The sequence below is a fragment of the Panthera pardus genome, unplaced genomic scaffold (genome assembly GCF_024362965.1).
Source record: "Panthera pardus isolate Hobbes unplaced genomic scaffold, ASM2436296v1 HiC_scaffold_18, whole genome shotgun sequence".
Taxonomy (NCBI): domain Eukaryota; kingdom Metazoa; phylum Chordata; class Mammalia; order Carnivora; family Felidae; genus Panthera; species Panthera pardus.
Window position 1 is genome coordinate 19,040,383 of NW_026526743.1, and position 16,382 is coordinate 19,056,764.

Consider the following 16,382-nt stretch of genomic DNA (forward strand, 5'->3'; position numbering starts at 1 on the left):
CGAGACGGGAAGAAGCTTGGCATGTTTGAGCATCAGAAAGATACCACTGTCGCTCCAGAGTGGGCGAGCTGTGCAGAGAGGCCCACCCCATCAACCAGCACTCACGGAAGGTTTCTGCACAGGAAACCCACAACATCACTTTGCAACTAGGTTCCCTGCAAATATGTATTATGAGTCTATACGAGAAAACAAAAAAGGCTTTTTAATGCTGCTGTTCCTCTACCTTCTCCACTTGCTGTAAATGCTGCGGTACTGAAGAACTTTTAAAATTATTCAGTATTTCCACACTTGTGCCCACACCGCATCCTCCCATGCGGGAAACACTCTCTGCTCTCTGCTCTCTCTCCGGGGCGTCCCACACGCTCACTCACCAGACCAGCCTGGCCGAACAGCAGCTGCACAGCAGTCTTGCAGGCGCCCCGCCACGTGGACGGGCACACCTGGTTCAGTACTTCGGTCACAGGAAGGTCGTCCCTGGGTGTAATTCCATTGTAGCAGCCCGCCTCCTTGATGAGCTGCAACATCGTATGCTACGGGTCGAGAAGATGAGAGTTCACCCCTCAAGATAAAGCTGTACAAGATTCTACAATGTGCTGAAATGAATTTACAAGCACACAATAGTCCTCAAGAAAAGATCACTGTTTCAGTCCCCCCACTCAAATCATGTCATTTTCCTTTCTTAGGTAACGGTCATCAGATACCCTCAGAGAATACGGATACGCAGACATTAATACACACACGTGATTTCTATACTAGCAAAAAATATAGCATTGCATTTGCTGACACAAATTGGCTGAGGAATTTTGAAATTCTGAATTCCTCTAAATAAGGAGACAAAATCATCTGACAAAAATAAATACCAATGAAAACCTCAACTTTATTTTGGATGACCAAGTGGTCAGGTATGCAGACTCTGGAAACAGACTACATAGCCTCAAATTCCAGTCTACTACTTTGTAGCTGTGTGACCTTGGGCCTCAGTTCCTCTGTCAAATGGAGAAAAGAGCAGTGTCCGTCTCCTGGGTGAGCATTAAACGAGACGATGCGTGTGGAGCCCTTGGCATGATGCCTGGCTCACACGACGCTCCCAAACTGGTCATAATTACTGCGGTATCATGATAAAATTTCCTATCTAATTCACAAAAGTCCCCTAAAACATTAATCATAGATAGTATTTCATAGCGTACTTTCAAAACACTTTATGTGAAACATTTGAACAAAATTAGGAATAAAACCTGGCAAATGTCTATTAAAATAAGTCATCATAGTCTGCTTTTAGACACCAGTTTACTAATACCTCCTGCCTTGACTTCAGTTTTGTTTTTTAATCTATATTCTTTACAAGCCCTTAGGTTTCCCTTAAGAATGGTTTCCAAGTTCACACCCGGTATTGGAACCCCATGGAAAGCTACCGTCTTAAGTTTCAGGTTGTCGGCGGCAGATTCGTTGAAGGAGACGCCCTTCAGGAAGTGTGATCCTATCTGCACAGGGACGGTGGGAAGCTCACACTGCATGGGCTGCGGGGGCGTCTGCCTCCGCCCTGTCTGCTGCGCCTCGGCCTCGCTACAGCAGCCCTGCAAAAGGTTTGGAGAGGAGAGGGGAGGTGACCCACGGCAATTCTGCCAAGACAGCCGGTTCACTTGGTATGGCGACACTGCCATACCACGGCTCCCAAGAGCTTCCAGAAAGAGAAGCATACCTGTAAACTGGCTTCAATTGCCTTTGGATTCAGGTGGAAACCAGCTTTCATTGCATATTCACAGTGGCCTAAGCTTTCCAGAGCTATTTTATATGCCTGCAAAAAAATTGTAAGAATCAAGATTACACGGCAGATCGTAGAATGACAAAGTCCAGGGACAACAGGAATTTAAAATTTCTACGGTGACTGAATGACTTCAGGCCAACTACCACCCTACTATTCCTTCCAACGGGTTCAACCTCACAACTTGAATGCCCTCCCTTGTTTCTATCTGTCCTCAGACAGTAACACTTACTTGCAAAGCGCTGTCGATTTTCAAGTTCAGTTCCTTGAGCTGGTGCTCGGGAATGGCCGCACTCTGAGAACAGAAGAGTTGCTGCACCTCAATGCCCGCCAGGCGGCTGTCACAGCCTCTTTCCCTCAGTCTCGATGTTGCCTGCAACAGTAACAGTGACGGGAAGGCACAAGAGAATGTAACAGACGTAGCTATGTTTAAAAAATAAGAAACGAAGAAAAAAAACAACGGAGTTAAACCCAGATGCTATCTGAACATTAGCTATATACCGGACATTCTGGATTGTCTGTATTACCAAGTGAGCAACCAGAAATCTGGGAAGATTAAACCAAGCATCTTGAAGAGAAAGCAAACCTGACACAGAACTACTTTATTTAAGAAACCCTGGGGAGGGTGGGGTGCACCTGGGTGGCTCAGTTGGTTAAGTGTCTGACTCTTGATCTTGGCTCTCGGCTCAGGTCTTGATCTGAGTTGAAGCCTCATGTTGGGCTCCATGCTGCATGTGAAGCTACTTAGGAAAATTAAAAAAAGAAACCCTGGAAAAAAGACTCACCTACCTGTTATTAATTTTTCCTATATGTAAAACTTTCACATTTTAAAAATGTTTTTTTTTGCGAGAGAGAGAGAAAGAGAGCATGCACACAGGTGGGGGAGGGGGCAGAGAGAGAAGAGAGAGAGAATCCCAAGCACGCTCCATGCTGTCAGTGCAGGGCTCATGAACCGTGAGATCGTGACCTGAACTGAAATCAATATTTGGATACTTAACTGACTGAGCCACCCAGGCACCCCTGTAAGACCTTCACATTTTTAATTTCTCTTTTAAAGACAGACAAACTAAAATATTGGCACTTGGAGTTTCCAGAATCATCATAATGAACATATAAGGTTAGGTGTTCCTATACACCAAAGTAAAAGGCCACACCAACATAGAACAGGGAAAAAATGTACCCTGGAGTATTAAAGGAAAAATAAGACTTCTGAAATCTGCACAAAAAAATTTAAATACTTACTGTTTGGTCATTAAATATGTTCATGAACAAGACAGAGAAACAAGAAAAAAAACCTAATCAATGTCTTATTGTGATGAAACGTAAGTTACTTATACATATGGGTCAGGACTGGAGAATACAGAAAAAATGTATTTAATTTCTTAAATGGGAGAAGGAATTCAGGATGAACTGCCTTTCAATTTTTCAGTGTCTATTTCTGTTGCAGTAACATTTGTGCAACAAATAACATTTTTTTAACAGCTAATTTTTGTTCTTCTCTCTTTTTTGTTCTTCTGCTGTAGGAGTTACAATGTTTACCAAAACTGCAGAAAGGTAATTAGCAGAAACAATGCTATAAAGTTCCAAAGCTTCACAAATTACACATGTATGACTACATTCCATCCTGTCCCTGAACCCTAACTAGTCTTACCGTTTAAAACTATTTGACTCTCTAAGATTCTTTCACTGAAATATTTGGCCCAGAAGGTCTTGTGTTGCATATCTATGGCTAGGCAATGGAGCACAAAGCCTGGTGCCTGCCATCTTAGGGCTGACAGCCTCATGGGCCAAACAAAACATTTAAACCATTTAAAATGGAGAAAAACACACCAAGGAAAACAGGGAGAACTATAATAGGGAGGAGCACCCTAAACACTCAGAAATCAGCATTTAGGTTATGAATTTGAGGTGGAGGAGGAAGTCAGCAGAAGTGTGGGATGGGTGAGCAGACATGTCAGCAAAGAAACTGGAACCCAGTGAGCAAGGGAGACAGTGACCGCAGATGAGGTTGGTGAGCAAGGCAGGAACCAGACTGTGTGGGACTAGGCAGGTCATGGTGAAGGGTCGGTACTTTACCCTAAGGAAGTAGCAACATCATCCAACTTTAAATGGAGGGAGATGAAGGGTGGCAAGACAGGGAGGGGAGAAGGGAATCTAGCCACTGCAGGTGTCTGGGGAGAGGAGGGACATCCTGAACTAGGGCAGTGAAAGGGACACATGTGGGGTAATGCTTTGGGGTGGAACCTACAGGGCTTATGGACTGGATGTAGATGTGATGGAAAGACAGGAGGAAAAATCTTCAGTTTCATGCATGAATGACCCAGTGTGGGATGGCAGCACTTGCTAGTATGGGGAAGATTTGGGCAAGACCAGGGGTGTGGGGAAAAGCTAAGCCTGAGCCACCTAGATACCTGAGGTAAGCAGCAGCTGAATACAGGGGCCTGAAGCCCACAGAACTGGACTGGTCACACATATGTGAGGGCCCCCAGCACACAGGCAGTTCTTAATGTCCCAAGGCTATATGGAGACCCTACAGGGAGGGCACTCAGAAATGAGCACTGAGAAACGGACATAAGTTTTGTGTATAAGTTGTGTTGAAGAGAAAAAGCTAGCAAAGTAGATGGAGAGGATGGCCCAAGAGATTAATGCCTGCTTCAGGGACGCCACAGGAAGAGAGGGTCTCTAAGGGCCCGTATTGCTGTGAGCTGCTGAATGGAGTCAAACGGTTCCCTGGATTTGGCCACACAGAAGGCACCAGTGACCTTGACGAGAGAATGCCTGTTCTTTTTTTTTTTTTAATGTTTATTTATTTATATTGAGAGAGAGTGAGAGCTTGAATGTGAGCAGAGAGAAAGAGAGAATCTCAAGCAGGCTCTGCACTCTCAGCACAGAGCCTGAGGCAGGGCTCAACCCCATGAACTGTGAGATCACGACCTGAGCTGAAATCAAGAGTTGGACGCTCAACCAACTGAGCCACCCAGGTGCCCCTGAGAATGCTTGTTCTTGTGTAGGAGGGGAAGCCAGATTTCAGCCAGCTGAATGATGCTATTTATATAAAGTTTCATATTGTGCAAGATACACCTTATACTACTTATGGATACATGTATACAGAGTGAAAATATAAAAATATGCGCAGGACTCACAAACTCCAAATTCAAAAGAGGTTATCTCTACAAAGGAAGAGATGTGAGTAAGGCAGTAAAAAGGTACAGAGGAAATCAGCTGCATTTGTAAAGAATATTTTTTCTGTTAAAAATAAAAAGCATGAAAGGGGCGCCTGGCTGACTCAGTCTGCACAGCCTATGACTCTTGATCTTGGAGTTGTGAGTTCAAGCCGTACGCTGGGCATGAAGCCTACTTAAAAATAAATAAGTGAGCATATAAATAAATACACCAATGGTATGAAGCAACTGACAAGAAGTTAAGATTCACTCGACAAAGCTAAAAGGCAGACAGGGTATGTGCGACATTTCCTATATGCTTGAAATCTTTCATAATAATCTTTTTTAGAATGACTCAAAGGTACGGTAGACAATTCCTCCAAGAAGTTGGCTGTGAGAAGAGCAGAGAAACAGGGCAGAACAGCGAGGATTTCTGTGTATGCGGGTTTATGTAGTGGGTGGGAGGGCATGCTGAAGAGGAGGGAGAGAAAACACAGGGCCCCACCACAGAGGCCTTGAGGGTGGGGGAAGGTGGGGACAGGGCGGACCCCGGACAGAAGGGTCCTGTAATGAAGGGAAGGAACTGACAAGGAACTGATGCAGGGCTCTGAATGGGGGAAGCAGTGTGGTTTTGGGGCGAAGAAAAGGGACTGCTGCCAGGTGGATTCTATTTCCTCGGTACAGTGTAGGGCAGGGTCACCGGCTGGTGGCTAAGTGAGTGAGAAAGCACAAGGGCCTGTGCAGACTGCAGTGGGTGAAGAAAAAGGTTAAGGTGAGGAGATCAAGAGACTGCTGGGGTTCTCACAAGCACTGGGTTCTCAGCATGATGATGTCAACAGGAGACAACTGTGAGCCCGGTATTAAGGGTATGAATATGAGCTGCATGATCAGGAGGCTGGAGCCCAGCAACCAAGAGGACACAGAGGTCTGCAAGGTGACAAATGGCCACCTGCAATAAGGTCAGCAGGTCCCACTTCTACACTGGACCCCAATTAGCATTTCAGGGCTGCTCTGACAAACACCGAGAGGCAGAGGAAAGCCCTTAACAGGAAGAGAGACCAAAACAAGAAAAAGAAACCGAAAAGAAATTCAAAAGAAGTAAGAACAGAGAACAGCATAAAACTGAAATAATAAGAAAATTAGAGAATGTACAATGTGAGACTAGTAAATAATATTTAAAATTTTGATTAAAGGAGATTTCTAAAACATGAAATAATCTGCCAACTGATTATGGAAGGATTAAAACTAAACATTATATAAAAAAATCAATATTATACTCCTTAACTGTAAATTATCTCTTTCACTACGTAAAACGTATCAAAAAGTCCTAGTCAGTCCTAGTTAAAGTCTTGACTTGGAAGGCTTTTCACTCCCACCCCCCCGGAAACACCTAAAAACAAATAATCCAGTGAAGAAATGGGCAAAAGACACGGACAGACGTCTTTCCAAAGAAGTCATCCAGATGGCTCATAGACACATGAAAAGATGCTCAACATCACACATCACCAGGAAAATATAAATTAAAACTACAATGAGTTACCACCTCACACCTGTCAGAATGGTTAAAATTAACAACACAGGCAACAACAGATGTTGGCGAGGATGCAGAGAAAGGGGAACACTTTTGCACTGTTGGTGGGAATGAAAGCTGGTGCAGCCCCTCTGAAAACAGTATGGAGCTTCCTCCAAAAGTTAAAAAAAGAACTATCCTACAATCCAGCAACTGCACTACAAGGTATTTATCCAAAGGATACAAAAATGCCAGTTCAAAGGGGCACATGCACCCCGATGTTTATAGCAGCACTATCGATAATAGCCAAAGTATGGAAAGAGCCTAAATATCCACTGACTGATGAATGAATAAAGATGTGGTGTGTGTGTATATACACACACACACATATATACACAATGGAATATTATTTGGCAATCAAAAAGAATGAAATCTTGCCACTTGCAACAATGCGGATGGAATTAGAATGTATTATGCTAAGCGAAATAAATCAGTGAGAGGAAGATATATATATATATATATACACACACACACACACACACACACACACATATGATTTCACTCATTTAAGAAACAAATGAACATAGGGGAAGGGAAGGAAAAATAAGATAAAGACAGAGAGGGAGGCAAACCATAAGAGACTCTTAAATACTGGGGGCACCTGGGTGGCTCTGTCGGTTAAAGCGTCCGACTATGGCTCAGGTCATGATCTCTCAGATCGTGGGTTTGAGCCCCATGTCGGGCTCTGTGCTGACAGCTCGGAGCCTGGAGCCTGCTTCAGATTCTGTGTCTCCCTCTCTCTCTGCCCCTCCCACACTCACACTCTGTCTCTCTCTGTCTCTATCTCTCTCTCTCTCAAAAAAAAAAAATTTTTTTTTAAACTTTTTTTTACATTTATTTATTTTTGAGAAACAGTGAGACAAAGCATCAGTGAGGGGGAGGGGCAGAGAGAGAAGGAGACACAGAATCTGAAGCAGGCTGCAGGCTCTGAGCAAGCTGTCAGCACAGAGCCTGATGTGGGGCTCGGTGAGATCACGACCTGAGCCGAAGTCGGACGGACGCTCAACCGACTGAGCCACCCAGATGCCCTTAAAAAAAATTTTTTTTAAGAGACTCTTAAATACTGAGAACAAATTGAGGGTTAATGGAGGGGTACTGGGTGAGGGGATGGGCTAAGTGACAGGCATTAAGGAGGGTACTTGTTGGAATGAGCATTGGGTGTTATCTATAAGTGATGAATCACTAAATTCTACTCTTGAAACCAATACTACACTATATGTTAACTAGCTTTGATTTAAATAAAATTAAAAAAAATAATAAAATATAAGAAATAATAATAAAAAGAAGAATATGTGGGGCGCCTCAGTCAGAAGAGCATGTGGCTCTTTATCTTGGGGTCTTTTGAGCCCCATGTCGGGTGTAGAGATTACTTAAATAAATGAACAACAAAACAAAACAAAACAAAACAAAACAAAACAAAATACCTACAAGAAACGTGCTGTCACTGACCACATCCCCATGTGGCTGCCTGGCTGGCCGCTTTACCCTCCGCAGCCAGTTCTGGCCTGTCTTTCCAGACTTCGGCTCCAACCTCTTCTCCCTGGTCTCTCTTCCTTGAAGCTTTGCTGCACTGCTCCTAGTTGGAGGCAGGACCCTTTCTCTGGGCTCCTGCACACCTCCATCACAGCCCTTTAACCCTATTTTTGTAGGCCCTCCCTCTTAGGAGGCTGTGAGCAGAGGCTGTCACCCCAGTGCCTGGCGCACGCCTGGCCCAAAGTGAGCGTTCACAAAAGCATTCACTGTGAAATGAATGAACAAGCTAGTGATAACGGTTTAAAACTAACAGTTCTAAATAAAATGCCTCTTTCAGGAACCAACAGGCAAAGGTCCTCTGGAGCCTCTCCTAGTTGAACATAGGGCACCGATCTCCCCCAGGGAGGGTTACCTCAGCAGCCCCCCGCCAGGATCGCACGGCTTCCTCCAGTTCGGGTGTGTGGCTCATGCCAGATAAGCCGCCGCCGCCGCCATTCTTCTTTTCTGGCACGACGACCTCGGCAAAGCACGAGTGAGCCACTGGCTGGACCTTCTGTAATGCCTGGGTCAAAAACTGGAAATGGACCTGTACCACTGTCAGGAAACATCGCCCCAACACCTGTGAAAACAAGAAAGCCAGGGATTTTTAGGTTGTGGGCTGCTACTGCATTAGTGCAATAAATTCTCAACTATCAGTGTGAGCAGAAGGTAACAACACTTGGAAGTCTGAAATCACAGGAAGTTAGAAAGTCACCAGCCTTTAGGAGGATCCTTGTTCTCAAGTTCGCACCTGGGTGCCTGATGTCTAGAAGTCAAGATATTTCCACCAAATCGCAAACCCCATGGTTCAAATGAGCCTTCCCAGTTCCCAGCTAGCCCCCCACTCCTGTTCTCCGCTCCCCTCATGTGGACTCGGGCTCACACCAACCCTTGGTTGTCTGTGAGTTCCTACTGAACCAGAGGAACCCACAGTTCCAATTATGTCCACACAGCATTCAGAAGGCAGAGTGAAAGCCGTGTGACTGAAAATCTGACAGGTCGGTTTGACTATAAGACGACACTATTTATTAGAAATGGAATCCAAAGATACAGGTTATTTTGGTAACAATGTTATTAACATAGTTTTATTAACATAGCTGTGTGTCATTAATTGCAGTCTTAGGAAACAAAGCTGATAGACCAGTCTTCTAGGAGTCAACAAAACATACTGGACAACTCTGTCAGAACAGTAGAAACTCACTCACCCGAGACATTATCAGTAGTTGGTGGGTTGATGGAACATCCATTAAAGTAGGGAATTCATTTAAAAAATATTATAGACATATGTTAATATATACTATTAATATGTAACTATAATAATTTACATGTCAAAAAAATACCACAGACCATAAATATTTTAAGACACAAATGTGCATTTATCTGCCAAGGCCAAGGCTGTTTATTGACACTGTCATTCGTTTGCTTTCTTGAGGCAACCCTAGCTACAAGGTGTTCTCTAAGATTTCCTATTTCTTTTTCTTTAAAGGAGAGCAAGAACTTGTCACTTACAAAGTAACTTGAGCAGAGAACTTCCCGATTACTGACATCTTCCCCTAAGCTTTTACAGTTGTTTGGTCCATACCAAATTTGACATTCACGTTTTTCCCATGGAGGGTATGTCATATTCCACTGCTTTACACGGTGGATTACTTACTTACAAATTACTTTATTTATTGAGCTTGCAATTTATTCAACGGGTAGGAGCGCAGCGGGGAGGGCTCACTGACTGTTGGTGATCAGTGCACTGCCTCGGGGAGGTGCTGAAGGCTGGGTAACTGTTTCCATTGTCTGTACAAGGAACCAACACCTAACCCCAGTGTCTACCCTCTAGTCCAGCCCTGTCCCTTAAGGCAGCCAAAAACAAGATTCAAGTCTGGCCCCACCTCCCAACATACATTTCAGATGCTGTCCTTTTCCATCTCCACTGGTCAGAGCTCTGCTTCCTAGAGAAAGAGTCAGGCAAGTCTCAGTGGTAACACTTACTCACTCCGATTTTCCCCTGTGAAGTCACCAGGGCGAAACTAAAACAAACTCACACAAATCTCACACCAAAGCATCCTCCTCCTACAAGAGAACAATTAGAATTACAGGCTGGATCCCCACCCAAACCTCCTGGGTTTGCACTCATACCTGCCTCAAAGCTCCTCCCCATCAATGATCGGTGCCAGATGGGGCAGGGTGAGGGACACAGATGAAGCAGACCTAGCAACCTAGAGTGATGTGACAGGCATAGAATAAACAGCATGTATTTAGTGCCACTGTACATAATATTTAGTACACAATAGCAGCCAGCCTCAATCGAGCACTCAGCCTGTACTTCACCTATGCTAAAGATCTCACATGGATTATCTCATTTAATGCTAGGAACAACGGTACGAGGTCATTCCCATTTTACAGGCAGTAAGAGTGAGGCACAGAAAGGTTACGAACTTTGTCATGGGGACACAAACTGGAGGCGACAGAGTGGGCACTTGACTCAAATGTCTGTGCCCTTAACCAGTATGCCCCACTGCCTTCAGTCGGCTCTAAGCGGCTGGATACAGCTGTCGGCTGGCAGCACTGAGACCAGGCACCTAATAAACTCCACCTTAACTGGTTTAGGCCACAACGAGGGTACCCTGAAGCCCCATACAAGGCACACACAGGAGGAGGAGTGGAGCTAGCTCCTCTGGCACACACTCTTTCTCTGCCTCCTTCCTCAGCCTCTTGCCGGCTATGGCAAAGATGTACGTGCCAGGTACCATGTGCGCCGGGGTCATGGTCTTACAGCTGCGGATGATTCAAGGGACTCATTCATTCCTTCAGCAAACACGGAACATGTGAATACCCGATACGTACAAAGCACAATAGGCTAGAGGGTGCTGTAAGAAAGACGATGAGCAAGTCCTGGTCCTCAGGAGGGTTACTTCCTGATGGTGGAGAACAAACTGCTAAGTGGAGATGCAAAGTCAGGGGCGACCGGAGAAGGAACACAAGGGGGGGTGGGAAGGAAAAGGCTCTCTGAGGGAAGGACTAAAGGAAGAGTTAACTACCCTTACCCCTATTCTAAAAAGGGAAAATGCCGGGAAAGGCCTGATGCAGGGTCCCAGGGTCCAGAATAGGACAGCGCCGGTTGATGGGAGGACGGGGCTGGGGAGGGTGCCCCTGTTGAGGGCAGGATGGTGGAAGGAGGGCGATGCTGCTGCAGGAATGAGTGGGGGAAAAGATGCCGGACAGTTTAAAGGCAGACTTTTGGCATGTTGTCTCCACCATTCTTACATGTTTGACCTTGGATGAGTCATTTAATCTAAATTTCTTCCCTGTAAATAAGGAATGATGAGAACAAGAACTCGGCATCTCCCTGCTCCCACCCGTGATACAGGGAGCAGCAGTCCAAATTACACTTGTAACAAAATATCTGTGCCGTAAACGTTTCGTTAAGAGCCGATCAAAGCAATGGCCACCCTGGATTTGGAAAAGCTATTTCACAGAATATCTGCTCTAAAAGTTTCAAGTAACAGATGCATAAACACTACCTTGAGAGAGAGCGCCTGCCTCTGGGCATCTCCTGTCTCAGCCCAGCTCCCCTCCTGGAACACACCCCACCCACCTTGACCCAGACTTGGGCCAGTCCTTGGGGGTCTTCCTGAGAAACGTGGAAAGAAATACAGACTCTAAAGTTGTGAATTCAAAAGCAGGTGACCTCGGGGCCGTGGGCAGCTATTTTCTCCCTCACACGGAGAATGCTGCTTGGACTGCAGGATTCAGTGAGGCTGAAGAACAGACGTGGCAACCCGGGGAACGGATGAGTGGAGTGGTCAGAGACACTGCAGTTTAAAATGTCAATGCAGCTATACAGTTGCAGCGGTACCAACAGCCACTTTTATTGAGCGCTTAACCCATACCAAGCACTTTACTTGCAGTGAAGCAACTCTGTGGGTAAGAGAAATGCATCCATTTCCCAGATGATAACACTGAGGCTTCGAGAAAGAAACCTGTTCCAATGCCATGCAGGAGATAAGAGGTGCAGTAGAGATCTGATGCCAGATATGTTCCACTCCAAAAGCTGTACTCCTAACCACTAAGCCACTGTCTCCCTATGACAAGATCCAGGACATAGCCACAACAGGGGTGGCTACTAAAAGGAGGGGAACCCTGATATCCCCCGCATACTGTCAGGCCCTGAGGCGGGAGGCATGGCTCAGTCTTCTCTAACAGAGGAAAAGGGACTGGGACAAGAGTATCAAGTGGGGTGGCCTGAGTCTCATCGTTTATGAATCCACAGCAGAGAGCAGCTGCTAAGACTGGCTGGAAATGGCAATATGAAAACAGGGAGAAGATACAAGGGGCTTGGGAGAAAGAGCAGCTTCTCTTACCTCTTTAGGAATTCCAAACCCAAAAACATCTGTTCGGTCCTTCAGTACATCAGTCTCATTTAAGAATTATGAATAAAGCAATTGGATTTAATTGGCATTTGCATCAAAAAAATTTTTTTTAAGTTTATTTATTTTGAGAGAGACAGAGACAGGGTGAGCAGGGGAGGGGTAGAGAGAGAGAGTCCCAAGCAGGCTCTGCACCATCAGCACAGAGCCTGATGTGGTGCTCGAACTCACTAAACTGTGAGATCATGACCTGAGCGGAAATCAAGAGTCAGACACCTAACCGATTGAGCTACCTAGCTGCCCCGGCATTTGCATTTTAAAAAGACTAACCTAGGGGCTCCTGGGTGGCTGAGTCGGTTAAGCATCCGACTTCGGCTCAGGTCATGATCTCGCGGTCCGTGAGTTCAAGCCCCGCGTCAGGCTCTGTGCTGACTGCTCAGAGCCTGGAGCCTGTTTCAGATTCTGTGTCTCCCTTTCTCTCTGACCCTCCCCCATTCATGCTCTGTCTCTCTCTGTCTCAAAAATAAATAAACGTTAAAAAAAAAAAATTAAAAAAAAAAAAAAAAAGACTAACCTAGGGGAGCCTGGTTGGCTTAGTAGGAGAAGCATGTGATTCTTGATCTCAGGGTTGTGAATTGGAGTACCATATTGGGTATAGAGATTACTTAAATAAATAAGACTTAAAAAAAAAAAGAAAGAAAGATAAATCTATTCAAGGCATCCCAAGTTGGTGGAATTTCAGGCCAATATCAGACTTCTGCATTAAGAGAAATCTTTTATTTTATTATTAAAAAAAAAACCCTCAGTTTTCATTCAGTTATTTTTTTTTTAAGTTTATTTATTTTGAGACAGAGACAGAGAGAGAGGCACAGACAGACAGCTCGAGTCGGGGAGGGGCAGAGACGGAGAGAGAGAAAGAGAGACAGAGAACCCCAAGCAGGCTCCACACTGTCATGGGGGAGCCTGACTTGGTGCTCAAACCCACGAACTGTGAGATCATGGCCTGAGCTGAAATCAAGAGTCGGACTCTCAACTGACTGAGCCACCCAGGTGCCCCAAGAGAAACCTATTAATGTGACTTCAATTCCTCATAAAGGCCCAATTCCTGAATATAGACTAATCATTGACCTTGCCACTCCTGCCTCTAAATTTCCACAGAGCATTCTGGATTATAAACAGCCATCAAGGATCTACTAAAAGGAAACCTTGTTTTCTGGGACTCCCTGATGGTGGCAGAAACGCGGTATGAGTTCACTCTCCCATTCCCATGTACACATACCACATCTGCTGCTAAGGGTGTTGTGTTGATGGATACAACCAGAAAACTTTCTCTTCTTGGTGATGTTTATATTTTATTAATTCAACCAGGTTTTAGTTTAAGGTCACCCTACTCAGACCCCCAAAGACCACCCTCTCTCACTGCCATAGTTGCAGAGGACCAATTTAACTCTACCTTCCTAGAATATTTCAAAGTTTAGTTTTAGTTACTGCTCTTCTAGGGCCAAGCAAGGCCTGGCTCAGCCCTGAATCTACGCCCGTGTTGGGATCATGGAGTGCCCAAAGCCACCCATCCCCCAGCACACCTAGTGATTTTCATATCGATACACACAATATCTCACTAAGTTCGTTTTCTACTTAACCTCACTTAACAATCCATCTTTCTCACATCCCTAGAGTGAAGAACAAATAAAACCAATACATATACCACATGGTCAAATGTCCAGGAACTCCATCATTTATTTCTGATCAGTTTAAAAGTCCAGAGTGAATGAAATGAAGGCGATCGGGATTGGCTGCTTTTATTAGAAATTCCAAAGTCATTCAATCATTTCTTTCTCTTCAATATTTACTTTTACCTTAAACATTACAGTTGGTTCCAAGTTCCCTCAACCTTGCTCTTTTGTTCGTATGATAATTCCAGAGTTATTACATAATGACCTAACCAATAGACCAGAATGTGATATAAAAACCTAAATGTGTCTCCAGAGAAATAGAGAATGCAGTGGACCATGCCCAGGCTATGGAAAGTGCTTGCAAAGATTAGATTACAGTATAAAAATGCAAAAAAGAAACTTACTGCAACTATGTATAGTCTGACCTAAAAACCGATTACAGGGAGTATTTAAATATTTAAAAATTTAAAAAGCAACTAACAAAACGACAAAGATCTCTTTGCAGCAGGTATTAACCTAGAGCATAAAGAAGCTGCCGTGTTATGTATAAGAGGGAGAATACAGAAAGGAAAGAAAAGCTAACACCTGCCCAAGGGTGGCTGAGCCAACACCAAATGCTAATCACTCACACAAGATTATATTCTGCCTCTGGATATGCTGCTCCCTTGCTGGTAAAAATATCAACAGACACAGTTTCAGAACTCCTACTTCATGGACTGAGCACTCGGGTGCACAAAACCTTTTATGTCAGTAAAACATAATCATTGCAAACAAATTAGGGGGAAAAAGATCAGCTAAATAAAAATCTACCAAATATTACCAAATAGATATAACCACTGATTACATGTTTCCTGTACAGCCTACATTTGTACCTGTAGATGGTCTTTTTGTAAAAACTAGATTATGTTTATATGTTCTATTTATTTAAAAATTTTTTTAATGTTTATTTTTGGGGGAGAGAGAGAGAGAGACAGACAGACAGACAGACAGACAAAGCAGGAGTTGGAGAGGGGCAGAGAGAGAGAGAGAGGGAGGGAGACACAGAAGCTGAAGCTGGCTCCAGGCTCCTAGCTGTCAGCACAGAGCCCAATGAGGGCTCGAACCCACGAACCGGGAGATCATGACCTGAGCTGAAGTCAGACACTTAACCGACTGAGCCACCCAGGAGCCCCTATGTGTTCTGTTTTATAACCTGCTGTCCAAAAGAAAATATATTAACAATTTATTACCATGCCAACACGCACAGGGAGTTTTATATTTTAGCTATGTTGCTATAAATCTTAACAATAAGGATAACTATAAAATATCATTCAGGACATAAAAAAAGTGAAAGGTTACTCAAGGTAACTAAATCCATATTAATTTTGGTAAGCAAAGGACCCTGCTCTTATAGTAATTTTTCCTATTCAAAATGCAAGTTTCCTCCATAAACAAGCAAATTTATATTGTGGGTTTCTACGGGGCATAGATAAAAATATATTTAAGTCACCCAGACAAGCATACGGCCTGGGAGCCTATTAGAGTTCAGGAAATTCTTTTTGTTGATATGAGTGTATTTTTCATCAAAAGTTGGCACTTTGATCAAGAAGAAAAAATTACCAGGGCGCCTGGGTGGCTCAGTCAGTTGAGTGTCTGGCTCTTAGTTTCAGCCCAGGTCATGATCTCACTGTCAGTTTGAGACTCATGTTGGTTTCCACATTGACAGTGTGGAGCCTCCTTGGGATTCTCTCTCCCTCTGTCTGCTCCTCCCCTGCACTCTCCTTCCCAAGATGGATAAATAAAAAAAGAAGAAAATACTATAACTGGGATGTCTGAGCGGTTAAGACATGTCTTTTTTTTTTAATGTTTATTTATTTAGTTTTGAGGGGAGTGGGAAGGGCAGAGAGAGGGGGATGGAGTATCCCAAGCAGGCTCCACATTGTCACTGCATAACCCAATGTGGGGTTCAAACCTATGAACCATAAGATCATGACCTGCTGAAATCAAGAGTCAGAAGCTTAACCCACTGAGCTACCCAGGTGCCTCAAGGCACTGGTCTTAAGAAGAAAATACTAAGGGCGCCTGGGTGGCTCGGTTGGTTAAACGCCCGACTTCGGCTTACGTCATGATCTCACAGTTCGTGGGTTTGAGCCCCGTGTCAGGCCCTGTGCTGTTAGCCTGGAGCCTGCTTTGGGTTCTGGGTCTCCCTCTCTCTCTCTGCCCTTCCCCTGCTCACCCTCTCTCCCTCTCTCTGTCAAAAATAAACATTAAATGAAAATTAAAAAGAAGAAAATACTAAACTATCTCCACTGAAAAAAAAATGATTAAAAAGACAAATGGGGAATTCAAAGTGGAAATTCACTC

The 16,382-nt window shown here is 44.3% G+C and overlaps 1 protein-coding gene across 3 annotated transcripts in view; it reads right to left on the minus strand.

The window, feature by feature from the left end:
- The window catches only part of GARRE1 (granule associated Rac and RHOG effector 1), an 83,660-nt gene that overhangs the window by 18,564 nt on the left and 48,714 nt on the right, over positions 1 to 16,382 (minus strand). For all 3 annotated transcript variants that reach the window (XM_019423380.2, XM_019423379.2, XM_019423383.2), the window contains 5 exons: positions 8,379 to 8,585; positions 1,995 to 2,135; positions 1,700 to 1,795; positions 1,413 to 1,574; positions 372 to 530 (listed from right to left, as the gene is read on the minus strand). In XM_019423380.2, coding sequence (XP_019278925.2) covers positions 372 to 530; positions 1,413 to 1,574; positions 1,700 to 1,795; positions 1,995 to 2,135; positions 8,379 to 8,585 — 765 coding nt within the window. The remainder of the gene's footprint in view (positions 1 to 371; positions 531 to 1,412; positions 1,575 to 1,699; positions 1,796 to 1,994; positions 2,136 to 8,378; positions 8,586 to 16,382) is intronic.